General features: G+C 42.8%; 1 protein-coding gene across 2 annotated transcripts in view; it reads right to left on the bottom strand.

The window, feature by feature from the left end:
• The window catches only part of HAT1 (histone acetyltransferase 1), a 195,627-nt gene extending 170,852 nt beyond the window's left edge, over positions 1 to 24,775 (bottom strand). Inside the window, exon 1 of one of the 2 annotated variants that reach the window (XM_029605787.1) lies at positions 24,518 to 24,775. In XM_029605787.1, the coding sequence (XP_029461647.1) occupies positions 24,518 to 24,524 (7 nt within the window). In that variant the 5' untranslated portion in view covers positions 24,525 to 24,775. Of the gene's footprint in view, positions 1 to 23,995; positions 24,468 to 24,517 lie in introns of those variants that run through there. The other variant, XM_029605788.1, reaches the window with a different exon arrangement.
• Between the last annotated feature and the right edge of the window lie 236 nt (positions 24,776 to 25,011).

Genomic DNA, 25,011 nt, shown 5'->3' with positions numbered 1-25,011 from the left:
GTGGTGTGCATGGAAGAATGAGTGAGCAGATAAAAGAAAAAAAAAAACTATTAGCAGAGTCATATAACATGTTGGGGAAAAAAATTTATGGTGCGACTAAATTACAAGACTTTTTTTTTTTTTGCAAAATATGTTTTTATTGAAAGCAGCAAAGTGGAACGTGGTTACCACCTTTGGCAAGAACTTTGGGTGGGTCCGCAGGACTACTTTGTCATAGAAGAATTGTAAGTATGGTGGGAAGTGCACTAGCACCTGCAATTCACTCGCCCTTCTTGTTGGAGTGAATGACTAAGAAAACAACTTTCTACATTAGAAACTTTAATCCGGCTTTACCCAAAGGTTTGAGTGGCAATTCCATTACTCCTTGAAGAACTATATTTACATCTCAAGGCATTGGAGGCTTTTGCAATGGAGGACGCAAGTGTATGAGGCTTTTCACGAATCATGAGATGAGCGGGTGCTAAAATATGGGACTACTGTTCTCATGGCTGCGATAAGCTGCTATCACGCTTAGGTGCACACAAATGGAAGAGGTTGTGAGGCCCTTGTTGGAAAGGGAATGGAAGAAGTCTAGTAATAGACTAGGTTCACATGTCAGTGAATCTAGGGAGTGATCCTTGCACTATCTGGTATAGCAGTTCCATTTGAAGGCATAGTTACATTGCGTAGACTGTCTCCTCGCTAAGAATGTATTCAACACTGCTAGATAAATGTAAATGTACAGGAGTCGAGCATTCAATATCCAAACCATGAGATTGAGGGAAAGTTGCAAGGGGTGAAGGAGCAATCCTTCCTCCTGGGTAAGTAGCGATGGGCTGATTCCCAGACTTTGTGGTGGACTTGCTGAAAGTTGTACAAGGTATGCATACCAAGGTTATCTCAGTCATGCTGGGGTATTAGTTTCATCTTGACATGACCTTGCATACATTTCTGCACTGTTTTTGCTTTTAGTGGGATTGGAGGAAAGTGTATAGAAGCCCTGAGCCCATGAAATTAGGATTGCGTCCTGGTCCTCTCTGTAATGGCTGGGATACAGGGAGCAGAAATGGGCAATCTTTTTATTCTCTTCCATTACAAACAGGTCTATCCAAGGGTGCCCCCAGCAATGGAATAGGCGGTGGGCTACTTTCTGCAATAGAGCCCATTCGTGTGATCGGAATACTCTGCTGAGTCTGTCCACTTCTATGTTTGCGATCCCCGGGACGTAGACAGTCTGTAAGGGTGCATGGTTGACCTTTGCCTAGTTCCAAACTGACAAAGTTTCCTGACAGACTGACCAAGACCCTGTCCCTCCTTGCTCATTGAGGTAATACATTGCTACTTGATTGTTGGTATGACCTTGGAGTATGTGCTGGAATACCTTGAGAGCATGACATATTGTTCTTAATTCTAATAGATTTGACTCTTGGGGCAACCACAGACCCTGTGTTTTGAATTGTAGGAGATGGGGGCAGGGGAGCATAAGCGGAGGCATCTGTGGTGAGTATGATTTGGTGTGATTGTGGCTGAATTGGGGATCCTGATTCTAATACCCCTGGAAATAGCCACCATTTGACATCCCTCTTCATGAACTCAGTTATAATTCCTGATGATAGAGGATGAGGTAACTGATTCCACTACGTTCTCAACCCCCATTACAATCGTCTCATATGCAGACGAATTAATGAGACTACATGTATTGCTGCTGCTAGATGTCCTAGTAACGCGAGACTGAGTTGCGCTGATGTAGTGAACCGTAGCTGTATGCATCTTGCTAGGCTCCGAAGGTTCTAAACTCTGTCATCCAGGAGGAAGGCCCTGGATTGAAGTGAGTCTATCAGAGCTCCTATACATTGTATCGTCTGGGTCGAATATAAGTTTGATTTCTCATATTTTATTACAAATCCAAGATCCTCCAGACAGATGTTAACTATCTGAGAGCAGAGGTCTTCCCAAGAGGGGGCTGTTATCAACCAGTCATCCAGGTGAGGAAATATCTGCACTCCAGACCAGCACAGATGAGCTACTGCCACAGCTAGACACTTTGTGAAAACTCTTGGGCTGACAATAGGCCAAAAGGGAACGCCTTGTACTGATAATGTTTGTCCCCAGCATGAAACATAGCTAATGCCAAGAAAATGGGTGCATAAGTATATGAGCATAAGCATCCTAGAGGTCTAGGGAGCACATCCAATCCTGTGGTTGGATGAAAGGCAGAATGGTGCCCAGAGATGTCATATTGAACTTTTCCCAGTGCAGGTGCTTGTTGAGTGCCCTGAGGTCTAGCATAGGCCGGAAACACCCTCACCGCACCCCAATTTTTTGGAGATGAGGAAGTATTTGGCATAATAGCCCTGACTGAACTGAGGAGTGGGCTATTTCTTGTATGGCGTTCTGCTTCAGGAGGGATTGTACTTCCAGATGTAGAAGGCTTAATTGGAACTGATCAAGCGGAAGTAAGGATAGATGGGGTATTGGAGGCTGGCTCTTGAAATTTAGGCAACAACCCTTTTGAACTATTGTTAACACCCATAGGTCCAATGTTATTTGAGACCATGATGTTGCAAAGTTTTTAATTCTGCCCTCTACAAGTATCAATTGCTGTGGCAATGATGAATTTAAAATTTCTACTGCGGTTTCGTCACCAATTGTGGCAATTGTTTTTCTTGGTGTCCATCTCTTTATCTTCCTCTTAGTTGGGAAGATGCCTGTTAAGGATGTGGCAGTTGGTATGGGGGCTGACAATAGCTATGGAAAGGCCAGTAGGGTCTCCTTTGGAAGAAGGGCCTCTTGTAGTGCAGGCAGAAGCATTGCAATGTAGATGCCTGGTCACTCCCTGTGGAGAGGGATTGCACTGCAACATTCTGATCTTTGATTTGGGCAATTGTCAATTTCTTTCCAAAGAGGTTGTCACCTAGGCACAGGAGATCTGCCAACTTGACATGGACGTTCTACCATATGCCACTTGCTCGCAGCTATGCCATAAGCTGTGCCGTTATTGAGTCCACTAATGTTCTTGCTGGTGTGTCAAATCCCTCATAGACTGCCCTCAGTAGATGTCATGAAGGGGCTGTGGAGAGATTAGTTGACCTTCCTTAGATCTGATATTGCACCATATAAAATTGCTGCTGCTAGATCCAAGTCAATAGCATGGAATCTTGGAAGACTTTCTTCCCAAAGTCATCCAATATTTTATGATCCTTTTCTGGGGGCGAATCAAAGTGGAGCCTGGATTTTTTTGCTCTTTTCAAGGGACAAGAGAGAACTTTCTCCATTGCAGCTCCACAGTTCTGGAACTCCTTACCCGCAGTATTGAGGCTCGAGACTGATCTTCAGAGCCAGGCTTAAGACTTATTTGCTTAATTTGGCCTATGCATGATCATGTCATCTCTAATGATTAATTTAAAGCTGATATGATGAGCAGTTTCCTTTAAAGTGATTACCCTTTAATTTATCTTGTCCTTCTACTATTGCAATTGTGTATGGGTTTTTTTAAATTGTAAATAGTCTACACAGTCTTGTACTATTTGGCGATTCATACATTTTAATAAACTGTAAACTTTAGAGTGTTAGTGGAGGTCAGCAAAACTGGACAAAATGTTTCTTCAGTCTTCTCACTCTGTTTACCACTGCATCTAGAACTATTAAAATAAATGCTTGCAAAAGTGATCTAATCACTATAAAAGCTCTGAATAGCAAATTTAGTTTATCTGTGCACATTCTGAGAAAATATACCATTTTAAGCTTTTGTTTGACTCACCTGTTTTACATTCATTTTCCCTACTGTGATGCTTGTAGCAAAGAAAAGTAAATTGAATTAACAGGACTGATTCATCCTGCTGAGCCAGTTCCCAATGAGCTGCTGCTGAGCCCCCATTCCTTCATTTACGCAGTTTTGTTGCTGCACTACAGTAGTAAGCATTTTAACCGTTCTCATTTCGGCAATTCTGAAAAGGGTCCACTTAATAAGAGATCTTTGAAAATCCTTACAATGTAAAAAATTATAAACTAGAATGGACACGGTCGAGGGCTTCTCTCTTATGCAGCTGTCACAGTATGGAACAAATTGCCACAGAAGTTGAGAGATGCAGGAGCATTTCAGAAAATTACTTAAAACTTTATTTAAAGATATATATATGGGTAAGGTTTGTTGTTTTGTTGTGAATGTTTTATTATTACTGTCAAAAAGTTATAATGCTGAATTATAAGATATGTGAAATGTGATTTTATTATATTGAATGTTTGTAATCCACGCTGGACGATGTCACTGGAAGCAATTTTTTATTCAGAGTTTTCCAGAAATACAACCACAACATTAACTGCACAGTTTAACCTCCTTTCCCCTTCTCTCATTGCAGTAGAAAGGCCTTACTTTTGTCTGCCAACCAAGTTTGAAAGACCGACCAAACAGTTTTAAATTCCTCCACTCTATTCTTTTTCAAGGCTGTCAAATTCTCCATCTGATAGATAAAAGTCTTTTGTACACCAAAGGTTTGTCCAGTACATTTCTGTCCTTCCACTGAGCCACAGTCAAAATGTGAATAACCAATCAATCGGTTTTCTTCGGCATCCCCTCAACCAGTGCCAAAAGCAGAAAAGACAACGGGTCTTTTTAAACATTTGAATACCCATAATATCCAAAATCAGTCTATTAATCATGTACCAAAACAAAACAATTACTGGACATAACCACCATACTTGCTCCATTGACCCTCTATCTCCAGAATATAAGAATTTTTAATAAATACAATTTTATTTTATTTTTGCTACTGCTGCATTTAACATGCTCTTTAATTTTCTGTCTAAACATGTTCATTTCCCCTTAGAAACTTTTCTTCAGTCTTCCAAATATGAGGGAGATTCTTTGGTAAGAGAAAGGACTTAGCATTACTAGGAAAGGCCAAGCCATTAAAGCACATGACTTATTACAATTAAACATAGCATGATAAACATGGATATAGCACAAGTCAGACACTTGTGAAAATTAACACCAATCAAAATTCAAACCATACATTTTTTCATGCACTATGTAACTGCAATGAAATATAATCTGCATGTTTACTAACACTACCCTTTACAGATCTAAGGAAGTGTCTCTCTTACAGATTAAAAAATAAAACCTGTCACTTCACTGTGAGAATTTTCTGAAATGCACTCTAAACTAATTGGACAATTCAAAAAAGTCTTAAAAGAAATAGGTTTTGAGAAATGTATATAAACAAAGAATGGGATTCATAAATGTATGATTTTTTTTTCTATATTTTTGTGTTTTAGTCCCTATCAGGAGGCTAGCATCCTGACTATTAAAAACACATGATTTTCCTCCTATTCCCAGGAGTATCGCCACCTTGCAATTTTCCCCTTTCAAGGACTCTTAAGGACTCTGAGGGAGGAGTCTGAATGTGAGATAGAAATGGAATGTTTGTTAGAGGAATGCAGAGGATAAGGTATAATCTGTGACATCAGGATTTTAACTGTATGTAAAGAAAGCTGAAACTATAAGGAACTATAGAAGTAACTGCAGTAGCAGTTCGAGTTGTTCGCACATGAGAAAAGAGAACTAGACCAGTTTTTCAGAGGGATAGCTGTGTTAGTCTAGTGTAGCAAAAATGACAAGAGGTGGGTAGCACCTTTTAAACTAACCAATTTATTGAGACGATCTTTTAAGGAGGGTCCATTTCATCAGATGCATGAAGTTTAGTATAGAGGTGGGTAAACTATATGGGGATTGGATGGGGGCAGGACTACAGAACAAACAGAAAGCACTGAATTAGGCAGGCAGGTGTGGAAACAGTATTAATAACATTAAAGTACAGACTACTGACAACTAAGGTAAGTGAAAAGTGTCAAACGCAAATTTGATCAGACCATAAAACTGGCAATATGTGGGAAAACTAACTCTCCCTTCAGAAACCCATTTAGAACAATGTTTCCTCAACTCCTACACCCAGAAGCCGCTCCTCTACCTAAGGTACATTGATGACATCATCATCTGGACCCTTAGACTTGAAGCACTTAAAGAATTCCACCAAGAACTCAGACTCCCACCATCAACCTGAGCCTAAAATAATCCACACAGGAAGTTCACTTTCTGGACACCACTGTCCAACTATATGAGAGACACATAAGAACCACATTACACTGGAAACCCACAGACTGCCAAACATACCTATATTCCTCCAGCTTCCACCCACCCCCTCCCACCAGGTCCATTGTCTACAGCCATGCCCTACAGTACAATTGCATCTGTTCTGACCCCTTGGAGAGGGACTCCCATCTGGAGAAATTACAATGGACATTTTTGGAATTATAGTGCCCACCAATGAGGTAAGAAAACAGATCAGAGTTAGACAAATACCCAGGAACATGCTGCTACAGGACCATCTGTTATCTACATAGGACAAACAGGTCAATCCCTAAGGAAACAAATGTTCATAAACCTGACATTAGAAATAGCAACATTCAGAAACCAGTAGGAGAACATTTCAACATTCCAGAACATTCTCCATCTGACTTTAAGGTTGCCATACTCCTAAAAAAGGAACTTCAAAGGAACACTCCAGCATAAAACTGCTGAACTGTAACTCATCAAAAAATTTAACATCATCACCCTAAGTCTAACAGAGTCATGGCACACTACAGCTATCTATAAACTTAACTGTTTCAAATCATTCTGTCTTTTCATGTTTTAATCAATCTTTTGTCAAATGTAGGGCTCACAAATCCTTTCAAGGTCCCATTGATTTAGATAAGTTTGTTAATAAATGAGGCTTGGGGCACAGTGATCCATTTGCTGATGATGTCTTCTTGCACATAGTTGATTCTTTTAATAAGACATTGTCAAACGTTTTAGATGACATTGCCTCTTTGAGGACAACCAATCCTCATTGGTTAGAAAGCATGTGCTCTGGTTTTCTGAGGAGCTCACTGGCCTTAAAAGGAAAATGAGAGGTGCTGAATGCCGTTGGTGGCACCAGAAAAGTGAATCCACCAAAGCTGAGTTTATTCTGACTCGTTCTAAGTATAGGGCTACTTTTATTTTCACAAAAAAAAAAAAATCATATTTTTGCTCAGCCCCCAATACTTTTACTAGTAGTAGTTTGGACTGTGAACATTTTGCTACTTATTGTTTGGACACGGGCATTTCAACCCCCTCAATTTGGGCAGCTGTCTCTACGGATATGTACTCATTGGACTCTGAGGCCCAGCTGACCTTTTGGTCCCAGTTTGAGGTAGTCGCCAGTACAGAAGTCAAGATGGCTTTAAAGTCACTCAGAGCTTCTCATTGTCCATTAGATCCATGCCCAGTAGGTCTTTTAATTAGTTTGGGCCATCATTACTGTTATTATGAATCTCTCTCTTGCCCAAGGAGATTTTCCTTTATGTTTTGTCTTAAGATGGCCATTCTTACACCAACCCTAAAAAAGGCCATCTTACCTCCTGACTGTTTCAAGCTATAGGCCCATCTCAAATCTTCCCACTGTAGCTAAATTAATGGGAAAAAGAATAGTTCTCTCTCAGCTTACAGACTTTATTCAAGAGAACAAAGTTTTAAACGGTGATCAGAGTGGTTTCCATCTTAATCATAGTACAGAAACCTTATTATCTTTATCTGATTACATTTTGATTTAGCTTGATCAGGATAAATCTTTTAATTTTCTCTCTTGATATTTCCGCAGTGTTAGACTGTGTGGATCATGCCATTCCAGTACATCGGCTAAGTACACAGGGTACAGGAAGCACAGCGTTGTCCTAGTTTCAGTCTATTTTATTGTCACGCCAATTCACTGTGAGGGCCAGTTTACCTCACTCTACATGGAAGACAATTGTTAAAGGAGAACCTCAAGGGTCCACCCTTTCCACGATGTTGTTCAACCTATATATATTGCCATCATACTCCATTCTTTTGGCCCATGTGAAGGAATTTAGGATCTACCCAGACAGACATTTAGTCTACCCAGTTGGATCCGTTCCTTCTCATGCCAGTGACACTATAATTAAATGCCTGTCTGTGATCAAGTCTTGGTTGGTCCAGAATGGTCTCTGTTTAAATCTAGCCAAAATTGAAGCACTATGGTTCAGCAAGTCAACATTGTCGTCCTGTTTGAGCCAGGTCATAGTTGAGGATACTCCGCGTACCTTTCCAATGTAGTTTGGAACCTTGGATTTCTGATGGATTTTGCCTTTTCATTAAAGCCTTATTTACAGGACACTGTCAATCAGCATTCTTTAAACTCAGAATGCTTCACCCTTTGAAGTACCTGATTCTTGCTTCAGACTTACGCACAGTTATTCAAGCCTTTATTCTAACTACCATTGATTACTGCAATTCCTTATACATTGGTTTGCCAAAATACATGCTACACTTGTTACAATTAAAAAAAGAATGTGGTGGCACGTTTACTGTTAACCTGTTCAGTGAGGGATCATATTACGCTTGTGGTCAGAAACTCCACTAGCTCCCCATTACTCAAAGGATCCAATTTAAACTTGTGTCAGTTTTAAAATCATTTCAACATGATTGCCCTGTTTACTTAGATTAGTAGATTAAATAGATATACTCCTTCATGCAACTTGCGTTCAGCTGAGAACATAAGAACTTAAGATATGCCATACTGGGTCAGAACAAGGGTCAATCAAGTCCAGAATCCTGTTTCCAGCAGTGGCTAATCCAAGTCACAAGTACCTGGCATGTACCCAAACATTAAAACAGATCTCAAGCTACTGTTCCTTACTGATTAAAAGCAGTTTATGGATTTCTACTCTAGGAACATAACACCTTTTTTAAACCCGCTTACACTAACTGCCGTAACCATGTTCTCTGGCAAACAATTCCAGAGCTTAACTATGCGCTGAGTGAAAAAGAATTTTCTTCGATTTATTTTAAATGAGCTGCTTGCTAACTTCATGGAGTGTCCCCTAGTCCTATTATCTGAGAGAGTAAATAGCCGATTTACATTAACCCATTCAGGTCCTTTCATAATTTTGTAGACCTCTATCATATCCCCCCCTCAGTCATCTCTTCTCCAAACTGAACAGTCCTAACCTCTTTAGCCTTTCCTCATAGAGAAGCCGTTCCATGGCCCTTATTTTGGTTGCCTCTCTCTGCACTTTCTCCAGTGCAACTATGTCTTAGAAAACCTCTTAGTAATTCCTACCCTTAAAAATGCAAAATTATAGGCTACTCACAAATGGGGCTTTTCGATCACTGGTCCTACTTTGTGGACAGATTTACCTAATGAGCTGCGAGAGATAACAGACTACATTTTTTTTCAACCATATTTATTAAATTGTAGAAGCATTGAAAATGAACATCAAGAAAACAAGAAGAAAGAAAGAAAGGGATAAGGGTACATCCTGACCAGTTCAAAACAAGAAAAATCAAATAGCACACCAGTGGGCATGTGCAGTAGCAATAATATTCCAAGTGAATATAAGCAGAGCTTCTATAAACCCCATCCCATCCCTCCTTCTCTTTGCTAGAGAGAGGCTAATACTTATGGATATCTATGGGTAATATGGGTAGCGAGGATCATTATAAAGACAGCTAAGATTCTTAGGGATTATAAAGAGACTAGAACTTACAATTTTACAAATTTTATATAATATCCTGTACAGTGGGGGAAAGACAGTCAAGGACGTTACTCCAAACATTCAACATATCATTAAAACATTTATGAGAACTGGTTTTAGCTGTGAGATATTCAAAGGTGAGTAGTTTCATCATTCTATGAAAACAATAATCTGGTCGTGGGCATGCATTACCTACCCAAGTAAAGAGTATTACCATTTTTCCTACTAAACCAGCTTTTCCTAAAAGTGAATGTGTACAAATCTCAATCTAAGTGTGCATGGTTAGAATTACCAAAAAGCCATAAACTGGGATCTCCAGGGATATCTACATCAAGTATTTTAGTACATAACTTCCCCACTTGTTGCAAAAATGTCTGGATTAGGATCAAAAGTTATGATAATAATTTTCTTCTTCCTTTTCACACTTAGGGCAGATAGCCAATATGCTTGTTTTAGCCTTAAATGCCTAGTCTTGGGACCAATACAATTGCCATAGAAATTTATATTGCATTTCCCTCAATATTGCATTCCCTGTTAAGACCTGTATATGAATAAAGCAGTCCTTGAACTCTTGGAAGGAAAGTTGGAACTCTGACCAGCTCTGCCATTTCTCAAACAAATTCAGTAGCTCGTCAGTGAATTTAATGATGTTAAGGGAGTAAAACTTGCTACTGAAGGCTTGTTCTTCCAGTCTCCCATTATTATCTTCCTCAGTAGCCTAAAAGAAGGAGAAGCTTGAAAGGATTCTTTAGATCCCATAATAAAAGTGTCTCAATTGTAAGCAGGCAAAAAATTCTCTATGAGGTAAAAAATATTGCTCCTGTAGTTCTTGAAAGCTAAACATAGATCCTGTGTGTTCAGAAAACAACCGATAAATGCTAATAAGGCCTTTCTTATGCCATCTTTGAAATACTGACCCGCTCATTCCTAGAATAAACAGGCCATTATCACAAATGTGCCGGGGAGACTATGGCCTGCTAGGATGCCAAATGAACATACATAGCTGTACCCAAGCGTTCCTGCAAGAGTTCACTAATAAATGCAACTTTAACTCATGCGGCACTAGTCTATTTTCAATTTGGGCAATCAGTTAAGCGATGGTAGTGTGTACCAACTTTGTAAATGTTCGTTGGATGGATGTAAAATAGGAGGTGCCAGATATCCAAATGTCTCAACATACATCTAGCTCAGGGATGGCGAACTCCAGTCCTCGAGTGCCGCAAACAGGCCAAATTTTCAGGATATCCGCAATGAGCATGCATGAGAAAGATCTGCATGCAATGGAGGCAGAGCATGCAGATCTATCTCATGCATATTCATTGTGGGTATCCTGAAAACCTGGCCTGTTTGCAGCCCTCGAGGACTGGAGTTCACCATCCCTGATCTAGATTATAAAACCTCAAATTGGACATCCCAGGCCCCCTTGTCCCATAAGTCTAGCAATCACATGCAAAGTAATTCTGGCTCTCTTCCCATTCCACAAAATGTTTCAAAAAATGTTTTCTATTTCTTGGTGATCATTTTTGGTTATCCATAAAGGTACCATTTGGAGAATATAAAGCCACTTAGGTATAACCATCATTTTAAGCAGATGAATTTTTCCCTAGAGAGACAATGGCAATGTTTTCCAATGAGCTAAGGACTTAATCATGTCATGTAGCAGAGGTCTGATATTAACTGTGTAAACAGAACTGAGATTGATAGGGATTCTAAGTCCCAAATATTTCATTTCCTTTGCAACCAATTTTAATGGGAAACTATCTATCCAGTTCTGTTTGACGTTCCCACATATATCAAGCGCTTCTAACCAAAGGTAGTTTGGAAGTCAAGTAGTATTCCTAAAGACTCCTCAGGTCGGGTAAGGAAATTTAGAATATCACCAAAGGATGCAACTTTAAAGGATTACTGTCCTCTACCAAAACCAGTTTATGTTCTCCATCAAATCTATTTTCCTTTACAAAGGATCAATGGAGAGAATGTATAATAAAAGAGAGAGAGGACAACCTTGTCTCACCCTCCGTTGTATCTTAATATCTTTAGATTTACAGCCATTGGCTATTTTGGTTGAGAGAGGACTGCTATATAATAGAGAAAAATATGTAATTATATCTCCCCAAAATCCATATCTGTTGAGGACTGAAAAAAGGTAAGGCCATAACACTCAATCAAAAGCCTTCCCAGAATCAAATCCAATGGCTAAAACTGGCATTTTTTTTTTTTTTTACAGATTATCATGGCCATAAGCAGCAAGACTATATGCGGCCTTCCATCCTCCCCTTAACAAACCTTACCTGGTTACCTGAAATAAGAAGGGGCAGTATTATACTAATTCTATCCGCCAATACCTTAGCAAGGATCTTCAGATCATAGTTTAAAAGTGGATAAGCCGATACGAAGAGGGGAGCATTGGATCCTTCCCAGGTTTGGCTAATACTGTAATATGGGCTTTAAAATCCTTGGGGAAAGATCATCTGTGTAATGCATTGCTGTAGAAATTACTCAATGGCCCAATAATCTGTGATTTTATTATTTTATAAAAAAGTCATAGGAAAATCCATCCAGGTCTGGGGACTTTCCCAGTTTGCTGGTACTGAATACATTTAGAATTTCACAGGCTTGTATTGGTCTATTTAAATAGTCTAAGTGTGTCTCTGGAAACTTCAGTAAAGGGATATTTGCAAAAAAATCCTCCTCTTCCCATTCCCCCCCCCCCCCCCCAGAACATCTTCCATATAAAAAGACAGAAAACTTTAAAAGACTTCACAGATCTCAGCTTTCTTGGTCTCAACCTGCCCCTGTGCAGTTTTCATACAGTCTATAAATGTTGTCCCTTGATAAGTACGAATCACATTAGCTAAATATTTCCCTACTTTGTTCACAAAAGTAAAGAAATTATGCTCAGAAACCTGTAAAGACCTCTGAGCCCCTTGTTGAAGATAGACATTTAGGGGTAGATTTTCAAAAACAGCGCGTTGGCGTACTTTTGTTGGCGCTCCAGGCGCAAACAAAAGTACGCGGGATTTTAGTAGATACGCGCGTAGCCGCGCGTATCCGCTAAAATCCTGGATCGGCGCAGCCTGCCTCCGTTCCCTCCGAGGCTGCTCCGAAATCGGAGCGGCCTCTGAGGGAATTCGCTAACGCCCTCCCCTCACCTTCCCCTCCCTTCCTCTACCTAACCCCCCCCTACCTTTGTTGGGGGATTTACGCCTCCCAGAGGAAGAAGTAAATCCCCGCGCACCAGCGGGCCGCTGGCACGCCTAGACGCAACCCGGGGGCGGTTCCTGAGGGCGTGGCCACGCCCCCGGGCCAAAACCACGCCCCCAGACCCGCCCCTGAAACACCGTGCCGCTCGGCCCCGCCCCCAACACGCCCCCCCTCTGAGAGGGGGGGCGTGTTGGGGGCGGGGAGCGCAGAGCCCCGGGACTTATACGAGTCCCGGGGCTCTGCGCTCGCCGGTAGGCCTATTGAACATAGGCGCACCGGCGCGCAGGGCCCTGCTCGCGTAAATCCGGGCGGATTTACGCGAGCAGGGCTCTTAAAATCCGCCCCTTAGCTTTTCTAAAGTAGTATAAGTCAGCTCAGTTCTCTTTAGTGGGTTTCTTTACCAAATTTCTCTTCAGCAGATTTTAACTGAGTTTCCAACTGCAGAATATTCTTATTTTAATTCGCTTATTCCTATTAATCAGAAAGGAAATAATCTCCCCCCGAAGAACCATCATACCAGTTTCCCAAAAGAGTTGGGCGTCGCCATATGCTGTTTATTATGGAATGCAAAATCTTTTCATTTTTTTGGGAGAAAAGAAATTCTACATCGGTTTTTTTTTTAAATTGGGAAATTTCCAAATTCTTTCCACAAGATCAGAAACGAAGAACTTTAGAGCCACCCAAATAGGGCATGATCTGAAATAACTTGGGTGCCGATTTCCGCCTGAGAAACGAAAGAAGAGCCCTCCTGAGCCACCAAGATGATACATGAGAGAGAAACGTGAGCTCTCGAGATATGAGTGTAATCTTTTATTTCTGGAAGTAATGTTCTGCATATAGTCAAAAATCCCAGTTATTGACACAAAAAGGCCACCCCCTTATCTTTGTTATTCCCCTTAAGTGGAACTAAATGACACTTATCAAGTAAGGGGTCATGTAAACAATTAAAATCACCTATTATAAGTAGAAGTCTCTGTGTATGGAGAATCAACAAACTGAGTATATCAACAAAAAAAACTTATGTGAGTAATCATTGGGGTATATAGATTGCAGATAGGAATCTCCCTCCCATTCAATTTCCCAGTGACAATAATGAATCTGCACTCTAGATCTTGGAAAGTTATTTACTATAAAACTGGTGGTTTTGTTAATAAGAATAGCAACTCCCACTTTTTTACCTTTGGCAGCTGAAAAAAATAAACGGACCCATTCCCTGCTTAATTTTTTGCTTTCAATATCAGTTAAATGGGTTTCTTGAATACATGCGATGGAAGCTTTACTCCTCTTTAGATGCTGCAAAACTTTCTTCCTCTTAACAGGAGACCCCAAACCAAAAGAAAATAAACAAAAAACTGCTCCAGGAATGCAGTATGTCACTGCCTTCATCAAAAATGTTAGCCGGCCTTCCCATCACATCCAAATAGTCTCTCTACCACCTTCTTTAACTCTTCCCCCCCCCCCCCACCTTTTTCCCAAGCTTCTTCCAGCTTTATGTCTTAGTGTACGCCCCCCCCCATCCACTTCCCTCCCTCATCCCAAATTTCTCTCCCCCGACAAAATAGGGGGCCTCACAAAAGGGCTCTCTTTCTCCTAAAAAAATAGAAAAAGGGAATTTAGAACAAATATGGTTACTACTTAAGTGATAATAAACAGATAATTAAGCAAGTGCAGTGCGTTCCCACAAATTAGAAAACACCAATTGCCAAGAAGTTGCCCGGACAAGTTCAATATCAATTCAACTGCCTTCTTCAACACCAACCCAGACAAATATGAAGAAGTAAACAGTATGCAGTCCGATTCCAGTAAATCGATAGAAAACAAAAATAAGAACATAGGCAGTCCAATGATTGAAGAGCCTTCTTCCAATTTCAGGCTCCCATCAAGTAACTGAGAACTGCAGTTGCTTCCCGGTTCGAAAACACTCAGACCTCGCAGTGGAACCCAGAATGAAGAAGTGTCAAATGCATCAAAAAGATGTCTCTTTAGAAAGGACATAAATCTGAAACCAAAGTGCTGCAAAAAGTCAGCAAACAAGGGTAAGGTGAAACAATTTATGACCATACCATCCATGCATTCCAAACAAAGATAATAGCAAGGTTACCAGAGCCGATTTTGCAGTAAAGAAACTGGAGGCAACTGCAACAGTAACAAATCTCTGGGAAAACAAAGTAATTATGGTCATTCCCATATTTCACTTTCCACTGGCCTCCGTTTTTGTACGCTTCACAATCTGTTCAAAATGTTGCTGGATAACAGCGGTTCTAAAGCAGTTATTTGCCGACTGCTGTTCTTATCACTGGCAGATCTAAAATGCTTTCATCGCACAGTGCCTTCATTTCTTTACGGTATCCACAAATTTCTGAGCTTTTTCAGCCGTGTCAAAGACTGACATGCTCATCATGCTAGACCCTTCAGCGTTTCAGGAAATTGAAGCAAAAATTTATTTGCCTCTTAACAACATGGAACACATCGGAGAGAAGCCTCTACACAGTGTGGGGACTTGTCAAATAATCTTGAAATATGCACACTCGATGAGATTTATAAGACAAATCAGGGCACTTACGACATGCTTGTAAGATTGCCTGTTTATGTGCGAAGTTCAGAATCTTTGCAATCACTATCCTTGGTTGCAATTCAGATTCTTTCTTTGCCCTCAGTCAATGTGCCCTTTCAATATGAAAATGAGATTTCAAATCGGTTAGCCCTAATGCATCAGGCAGCCAAGTTTCCAGAAGCTCTCCTAGGTTATCATTTTCAATAGATTCTGGCAACCCTAAAAAATCTCAAAATTACATCTCCTGGACCAGTTTTCCAGGACTTCTGGTTTAATCAGCCTGCTCCGCTAAGGCCTTCTCTAGTTGCCATTTTAGTGGTTGTCACCAGAGACTCATCCCTCTAATAACGAAATTTGTCCTTCTCTATGTTCCATACGTGGGCCGCCCATTCCAGAATGCGAATAGACTCCTTGCCCAGTATCCATGAACCTGACCCTCCTTCCTTCTTTATGTAGAACATGGCCACTTGGTTGTCCATGTGAACCATGACATTCTTGCCCCTAACATGGTCGACAAAGGTGAGAAGGGCATTTTGAATCGCTTGCAGTTCTAGGAGGTTTATCTGTTGAGTGTGCTTCCCTGCCGACCGTAAACCCTGTGCCTGAAGATGGTGTGCAGGGTTTATGGTCAGCGGGGGAGCAAACTCTGTGTGAGGCATCTGTGGTAAGTCAGTAAGTGCTTCTTTCACCTCCAATATTTGGGTAGAGATGCCAGAGAGCTTTTCATCTAATGCCACCAGGACTACTACCTTGATCGCTGCAATTATCGCTTCATTTTGTGGCCTCTCTCCGGTTTGATCCTGCCCAGTCGCCATTTTAGTTTCCGTCCCACAGGGTTTTCCTTTTCTCCCTCCCCTAACAGGCATCACCAGTGACAATTTCTGCATATAACTCACAATCGACATAAGCTCTATTAAATCTTGTAGTTACCACTTTGAAAGCCTTCCAAAAAAGGCAGATTGTTGCTGATAATGACAGTGTGGCATCTGGAGCCCAGAAGGAAGCATCCACCTCGGCTCACCACATCATGTGATCCTCCAGACTACATATTTAAGAAAAAATTGAAAACTCACTTTTTCAAATTCGCATTTTCATGATAGTTATGATTTTTCTAGTTGAAATTTTACTGTCTGGTTTGATAATATGCTGCCTGTTTGTTTTGGTTACTAGCATGTAATGTGCATTTTGATGTTTTCTATTGTAATTACTGTAAACTGCTTAGAATGGTTGTTCTTATAGACTGCATATTATTTATCTTAATCGGCCATGAAAATGTTGGCATATTGTGGAGCCATGCGGATACCCATGGTAGTACCATTAACTTGCAGATACAAGTCCTTTACAAATCTGAAATACAGTATATACTTGTGTGTAAATTGTGAAATTTATGCCAGAAAAAAGGCACAAAAAAGTTGGCTCGACTTATATATGCATATTTTATTTATTTATTTATTAACTTTTATTTACCGACATTCGTGCAGCACATCATGCCGGTTTACAAAGAACTCAGGTGGGCGATACAATAAAACAATGAAACAATGTACAAAGAATAAAATAAACGTAACACCATAACAATGTAACCTTAGAACAAAATACTATTTCTTACAAAAGGACACATTTTGATCATGATCAAAAAGAGATAAATTAAGCAGTAGGGGGGGATGTTGTTTCTTCTAGGGTATCCATGGGGGAAGCGGGGGAAACATAGGAAGGGGTGGAGAAGTTCGAACAGGGGGGGCTGGGGAGAAATTAAATTTGGTTTGTGTCGGGATAGGCCTGTCGGAATAGCCATGTTTTGACTCCTTTCTTGAAAATTTGCAGGGATGTCTCTTGGCGTAGGAGGGTGGGGAGGGAGTTCCAGAGGGTGGGGCCAGCGACGGAGAAGGCTCTCTCTCTTGTGTGAGTAGAATGTGCTGCCTTTAGAGATGGGGTGTGTAGAGTACCTGCCTGGGTTGTTCTTGTGGGTCGGTCGGAGGAACGGTAACGAGGCATTTCGTCGAGCCAGGTGTGATTATGTTTGTGTAGGGAATTGTGAAGGATGGTGAGGGTTTTGTATTGTGAGCGGAAGGAGATGGGTAACCAATGTAGGTCTTTTAGTATGGGGGTGATGTGGTCCCTTTTTTGTGTGCCTGTTATGATTCTAGCCATGGAGTTTTGTAGAATTTGGAGGGGTTTGATGGTGGTGGCGGGGAGTCCTAGTAATAGGGAATTGCAATAGTCTAGTTTTGTGAGCATTGTGGTCTGTACGACTGTGCGGAAATCGTGGGTGTGGAGGAGGGGTTTGAGTTTTTTTATGATGTTAAGTTTATAGAAACCCCCCTTTAGTAGATTTTTGATGTGGGGTTTGAAACTTAGGTGTTGGTCTATGTAGACGCCCAGATCTCTTACAAACTGGGTCTGAGGGGTGGCTGTTATTACGGATAGCCCCTCGCCCACCCAACTCTGCCAAATCTTACCAATAGTCCGTGGTAGTCCAGCGATCTCCCGCTCCTGGGCCGGCGGCTGCCAGTAATCAAAATGGCACCAGCGGCCCTTTGTCCTTACCATGTGACATGGGCTACCAGTGCCATTGACCGACCCCTGTCACTGCGTCTTGGGGTGGGGGGGATGGAGGGATTGAACAGTGATTTTCTTAAGTTATCAGTTTGCTTCTGAGTGTGATTTCATTATTTCATAAGCCCCCTAGGTTTTACCCTCAACAGCCATGGGTAACAGATAAATCTTGAGATCAGCTTATACATGAGTATATATAGTAGTTGTGCATGAGGACAAAATGGCAAAGTTTGCTGGCCAGTTTGCTCTGGTTCAGCGACTACTCGTGTGGATGGAATATCCTCCTAGGGCGGTCTACTTTGGCGTTCGCTATCCCGGGTAGATAGGTAGCCTGCAACGAGATGGAATGTCTGGCCACCCATTCCAGAATGCCCAGTATCCATGAACCTGACCCTCCTTCCTTATGTAGAACACGGCCACTTGGCTGTCCATGTGAACCATGACATTCTTGCCCCTAACATGGTCGACAAAGGTGAGAAGGGCATTTTGAATCGCTTGCAGTTCTAGGAGGTTTATCTGTTGAGTGCACTTCCCTGCCGACCATAAACCCTGTGCCTGAAGATGGGGAGCAGGGTTTATGGTCAGCGGGGGAGCACACTCTGTGTGCGGCATCTGTGGTAAGGATTAATTCATGCGCTGGATTCTGGAATAGGGCGCCTCCTGTGAGTGTCGGTGGGTGCAGTCGCCAGGCTATATCCCTCATTAGGCCTGGATGAGATGTACTGTGTGCGACAAGGGTTGACGGAGCTATGTCCACTGAGCCTTAAGGCCCCACTGCAGATGACACATGTGCAACGTGGTTATGTAGCACCACGTAAATTGCTGCCGCCATATGTCCCAGGATGGCGAGGACCTGATGGGCCGAAGGTCATGTTGAGGCTTGTAATCGTCTGGCCAGGGTGCAGAGGGTCACTGCCCTGTATTCTGGCAGAACACTTTCCTCTTTATCATATCTATCTTTGCTCCAATGAACTGAAGGTCTTAGGTTGACTGGAGGCTGGTCTTTTTGTAGTTGATTACTAATCCCAGCGCTTGTAAAGAATTGATCGAGTCTCTCAGCTGCTCCCTGAGAGTTGGTTTATCTGAAGATACCAATAGCCAATCGCCCAGGTAGGGGAATAGTTGGACCCCTTTTTTTTTTTTTTTTTTTTAAATCGGAGGTGGGCCACGCTACCACCAGGAATTTAATGAATACTCTGGGAGCAGAGGACAGTCCAAAGGGGAGCACCTTGTACTGACACTACTGCCCATTGGACTGGAAGCACAGGTACCGCCACGAGAAGCGGTGCATGGGAATGTGGGAGTAGGCATCTTTGAGGTCCAGCGAGCACATCCAATCGTTTGTTTGTAGAAAGGGAAAGATAGACTTTAAGGATGTCATCTTGAATTTCTCCTTGTGAAGGAATTTGTTGAGCTCTCTTAAGTCCAAGATTGGGTGGAGGCCACCCAACCTTTTGGGGATGAGGAAGTATGGGGAACAGAACCCCTTGTTCCGTTGGTGTGGTGGTACTACTTCAATGACCTGCTGGGTAAGCAGAGCAGTCAACTCTGTTCGCAGGAGTTGCGCCAGTGATGGAGCCTGGTGAAAATCAACTAGACGGGGAAGCGAAGGGGTCTGCTTGAATTTGCAAATGATGTGCAGTACCCAGCAGTCAGATGTTATCACAGACCAGGAATTGAAAAACTGCGACCCTGCCCTCCACCGGCGTTGAATGGGTGGTCCCGCTGATCTTAAAAACTTTGCAGGGGTTTCAGGTTGGAGGTTAATAGCTGCCATTGGCCTCTGGCTTTTCCTTTATATTGCTGCTGTTGGCAAGGCTATCGGAATGCCAGGGCCCTGCATGGTGGGTAGGAACGGTACGGATGCCACTGGAAGCTCCTCGTGCCTGTTGACTGGTCCGCTGGAGAGGCTAGGGACAAAACTGCCACATTCTGTTCCTTTAGCTGCGAGACTGTTTCCTGTAGCTTGTTACCGAAGAGGTTATCCCCCTTGCAGGGTAGATCCACCAGCTTCTTATGCACCTCTTCTCTAATAGCACTGGCTCTCAGCCAGGCTAGGTGATGAGCCGCTATGGCAGACGCGGAGGTACAAGATGATGTTTCAAACGATTTGTAGCTAGTACAGAGGAGGTGTCACAACCCTTCCTTCATGTCCAGTACCTGTTGTGGTAATCCAGTGCCCAAAGATCTCTCCCCGAACAGAGGCTTGATGAACTGGAGGCATTCATAAATATACTGAGTTACGTAGAACTGGTCTTGCTGTATTTTGGCCCCCAGCATAGCAGATTGGAAGGATTGCTTTCCAAAATCATCCAGGTAATGATTATCTTTACCTGGAGGCATGTTCGAGTAGCGTCTTCTTAGCCAGCTTAATGGCGGATTCCATCACGATGGAGGCATTCAGGAGCTGTGGAGCAGTGTAGTAGGGTGTTCTCATCCTGAACTTCAAATCTGCTTTCCTGGAAGTCACCAGGGTCGAGAAAGGGGAATCCCAAGTCTTTTCCAAGACTGCATCTAATACATTGGGGGAGGGCAGCGCTGTCAGTTCATCCAGCATTTCAAAGATCTTTAATATGCCTAGGACTTCTGCCCTAGAGTCTGGTATTTTCCTGGTCTCTATGTTAAGCTTCACTCCCACCTTCTCAATGAACTTAGAGTAAGAAAGATCTTCCAGCAGAGATATGGGCTTTGGTAGTTCCTCCGGCAGATCCGATGGCAATCCGGTGGATGATCCCGGAGAGCTGGGAGGTGAGATCTCAGAGCGTGAGCTTGGTTGAGGAGAGAATCGTGGCTGAGGCAATTTCCCCGCCTGTTGAACAGTCTCCCACTGATGCTGCACAAGGGGTTTGTTCTCTGGAGGGCCTTCTTCTGTAGACGACTTGCTGGCTGATGCTCCTGTCCACTTGACTCCAGGGATGTGAAGACCCCCGTGAGGACTGCAGAAGTCTGTGATATTGCCTGTTCCACCAGACCCTTTCCTGCCGGAGCTAACAGAGCCGGAGACTTCAATTCCTTTACCCCTAAACTTAGGGGGGTGTGCGTGCCCTGATGTTATATGGGGTTTGGCGGCGAACAGTATATCCAAGTCTGGCCCCCGCGGGCAGTGGCTGCGAGGGTTCATCTCCTGCTGAACCTTGGTGCATTTTGTGAGTGGCTCTTGCATCTGCGGGGACATCCCCTTACGCTTGAAGACAGAGGAGATGGAGTAAACTAAAGTGAAGGTCCCATGCCCGTCCCTGCACTTCATGCCTCTTGGGGTGCTGGTATCACCTGCATCAATTGCGTCGAGGACTTAGGCTTTGAGTGCGCCGGCGCATGTGGCTTTGGTTGGGCACCCTTATGCGTGTCACGCTTCAACGCACTGCATCGATAACCTCGTTCGCTCAGATTTCGATGCCTGGGTTGAAGCCAGCATCGATGTCTTCAGGTGATCAGCGCTCTTGGCTCCCTGCATCGGCTTCGATGCCTTGGGCGCTGCCTCGGGCAGTCTGCGTTCCGTTCATGGCCCCACAATGCACTATTTGAGCCTGTGCTCTGTGTCAAGTCCTGGAGCTGGGGGAGTACTGTGAGGGTTCACATCTTTTGGTTCTTGGTGCCCTTATCCTGTGGCCCCAGCGAGGAGGCCCTCTTCTGCTTCTCAAGGTGATTCAGGTTTGGCCTGGGTGAAGAGTGAGAGGAGAGTCGCTCTGATAGCAGGGCATAAGAGCTGTCACTCCCTTCCCTAAGCCTCACAATCTTCTGGGCTCATTGCTGCTGGGCCCACATAGATATGCGACCACAGTCGAGGCACGCCAACTGGTCGTGATCCGGGCCCAAACAGACATAACATACTGCCACACTGGCAGCACTTTAAGCCAGGCGGTTTTGGTCCCATGTTAGCACTGAAAAGTGCTGTTTTGTTCGGAGTGCGAAAGAAGAAACTCTGAGGGGAAGTCAGGAGAAAAAAAAAAAAAACGCTCCACGGGCAGATGGCAGTGCAGAAGTAACAAACTGAGGGGAACAGGGGTGCTAGATTGCATGAGAAGACATGCAGCCGCACAGAGCAAAGCTCTGTAACTGCTAGGAGAAGCTCCGCCTCGAGGCTGCCGGAGGACATCCCCAGACAGCATGGCTAATTCAGCCCTGCTATTGACGGGAAAAAATGCTTTCATAATTCCTCCTCTTAGTATCATCAGGATACTGAGGAGGAGGAACCACAGAAAGCAGGTCCAGGTTAAAAAAAAAAAAAAAAAAAAAAAAGTCTGGTGGGGGGGGGGGGGGGGCGGGGGGGGAAGAGAGCCAGGGCACCCAATATACATGCACAAGATACAGTCCAGGCCACGTATCTTGTTCTTGTGCGTGTATATTGTGCCAGTAGTAGGAGAAAACAGATGCTCGTATTGAGCATCCATTTTCCTAACCCACATTGTCAGCCACCTCGCCTGGGCACCCAATCCCGAAGGCGATAGGGATGCACAATTTTCCCTAGTGCCTCCTTTTTTAGCACAACCCCTCATTTAAATATTGGATCACACCCACTAAAGATGGTTAGGCATGCATTAGGGAAGCGGGTGTTCAGCATCGAGTGCCTGTTTTCTACACACCCATATTGCATCAACTTGAATAAGAACTATTCCCACAAACTACACTTCCCCGTTGTCCCTGAAACCAAAGAAACTATTCAAATTCAAGGTGAAGAACCTAGTTTTGGTCTTTAAAGGCAAAATGCCCAAACATATGTAGAAAATGGGCAGCACTGTGGAAATTTTCAGTGGAAAGGATTACAAAGTGTGTTCTTATTTCATAAGCTTGCCTTCAGGGACGATCATGGGGAGACCTATTCAGCTTCTGTATTCTTTTGAATTAGGAGTGGATGGTCTGTCAGAGAAGACTACTGGGTAGGTGGATGTTTGAACTTAAAAAGGACTCTGGGAGAGGAGTATGAATGCAACACATAAGAGGTGGAATGTTTATCAATAGGCAGATGCAGAGGGGAAGGTATAGCCTGTGACACCAGAATGTTAACTGCTTGTAGAAAATAGCTGAGACCATAAAGGCATTTAGAAGGAAGTAGCAGTTCAAATTGTTAATACATAAGAAAAAGGGAGATAAACTAGTTGTTTCTGTTCACAAACAGTTGTGTATGCTCATTTACTATAGTGTTTGCCAGAAGGATGTATTACACAACACCCATTAAAGACTTAATTCAACAAGTTCTTTATCTATGGGAGCAGACCAGGAGAAAAGCTTTAGTGAATCAGGCCTCTAGTGTAGTCTGCAAATGAAAGTTTCTGATGTAATTATGTGAACAGAGGAATTTTAAGTGACCGAAGTAGGAATGTTTACAAAAAAATATGCATATTGTAATTAGATAAGTTTTTTACCCACAGACATTTCAACAATTTTCAAAAACAAAGCACACATTTTCTCTCTCTTCTGTACCAGCTTATTGTACAGGTAAATTTTCAAGGAAAATAATGCATCTAGACTTGAAAATACAGTCACCACACGGTATTTTCCAATTCTGCCCAAAACACGCCCTACGGGAATGCCTCCCTTAAATGCAACTAAAAATACATGTATTGTGGAACATCAAGCATATTTCAGCTTTATTAAGGGAGAGTAATTTCTGGATAGTCCATTTACACAGGTATATCACTATATACTCACATAAATGGTTTTGAAAATTATCCTCCAAAACAATATTTTCCAAGAAATGCAACACTAGCAGCATTCAGTTGCTGACTCAAGAATCTGCACTGCTCTCAGGAAGTTTGAGCTGCATGACAGCTTATTCCCACACTGTTCCTATGATAATCATCACGATACAATACAAGGAAATACACAGTCACAGTACAGCTCAGACTACCAGAGTTCTACAAAGCCAGAGCTTTTCCAATGTCAAACCTTTCAGTTAAAAAACTGAAATGAGTCACAATTTTTTAAAAAGTATTTTGCCAAAAAAGAAAGGCCTCATCTGCAAGACAATAGGGAAATGGTTAAATCTCACGCAAAAAACAGATGGCAATAAAGCTAAAAGTGCTCTTACGTTTGCCTTTAAAACAGTTACTTGTTTAGATTGCTGTAAGGGATTCCATTTGCAGAAGTAAACTATTACTTTGAAAAGTAAGCACTCTACAAACTAGTACCTACCTTAATTGTTTTAACTGGGACCCTACAAACTTAAGATGATCTTCCCTAACTACAGTATTTCAATCCAGTGTAGCAGGGTAGTTACTTGCACAAAGCAGCCATAAACTTTAAAATTTAACAAGTCGATTTTATTAGCGTTCCTCTCCCGTCAGCCTTGCAAAAAACAAGTCCAAGCGAGGAAAGCGCTAGAACAGCATTGCTGAAAGAGGTTCAGTAGACTCTAGTACAACAGGTCTCCCACTTTACAGCGGGGCACGGGCAAAAAAATGGGGGACGACGACTCCCTTGTAAGCTGTCAAGGCAAAAAAAACAGCAGCCGGCGCTGAAAGTAGGGCACCAGCTGAGATATCGGCCAGGCAGACTCTTCCAGAGTAGGAAATGACTATACAGCCCCCATACCAGGTACATACAAGAGAAGCCAAGGATGCAGCAGACTGTCCTTCAAGCACTAGCTCCTGCCATCTCACCCTAAAGCGCGCACACTGCCAACCCACCCAGCCACCACTTCCCCATGTAACTTACCCGCCATTTGTGTTCTGCAGTGGCACGGAACGAATCAACTCGCGCGCGCTGCACAGACTGCGGGTCTGTCTATGACGTATTTCCGGCTTGCACAGTCTTGTCAATTTAGCGAGTTTGTCGCTAGATCTTGCGACTTTTTGAACCCGATGGAAATTTTAGAACTGTGCATGCGACCGGAAGCCAATTTAGCTATTTTTGTACAATTTAGGGACAAATCTAGCTTTTTTTTTAGAGCGACTTTCCACCGCTCTAAAATTTCCATCAGGTTCTCTAATTAAGGAGCATTGCTGGAAGCAGAAACGTACAAGAGAGTGAGACCGCATCTGGCTAGAGTGCCGTGTTGGCTAGTGCTGCCCCCTCGCTCCTTGTCACAGCCGCTCACTTCTCAGACCAGGCTCTGCCGGTTCAGTCTCAAACTTCTCTTTTCCACACAAAAGCACCAGTTGCAGCCTTATAAGAGACAGACAGCAGCAGAAGACAAGGACAGGGCTATG

Source organism: Rhinatrema bivittatum, chromosome 6 (assembly GCF_901001135.1).
Source record: "Rhinatrema bivittatum chromosome 6, aRhiBiv1.1, whole genome shotgun sequence".
Classification (NCBI taxonomy): Eukaryota; Metazoa; Chordata; class Amphibia; order Gymnophiona; family Rhinatrematidae; genus Rhinatrema; species Rhinatrema bivittatum.
Note: the sequence above shows the minus strand (reverse complement) of the source record. Positions and strands in the feature narration are given on the sequence as shown.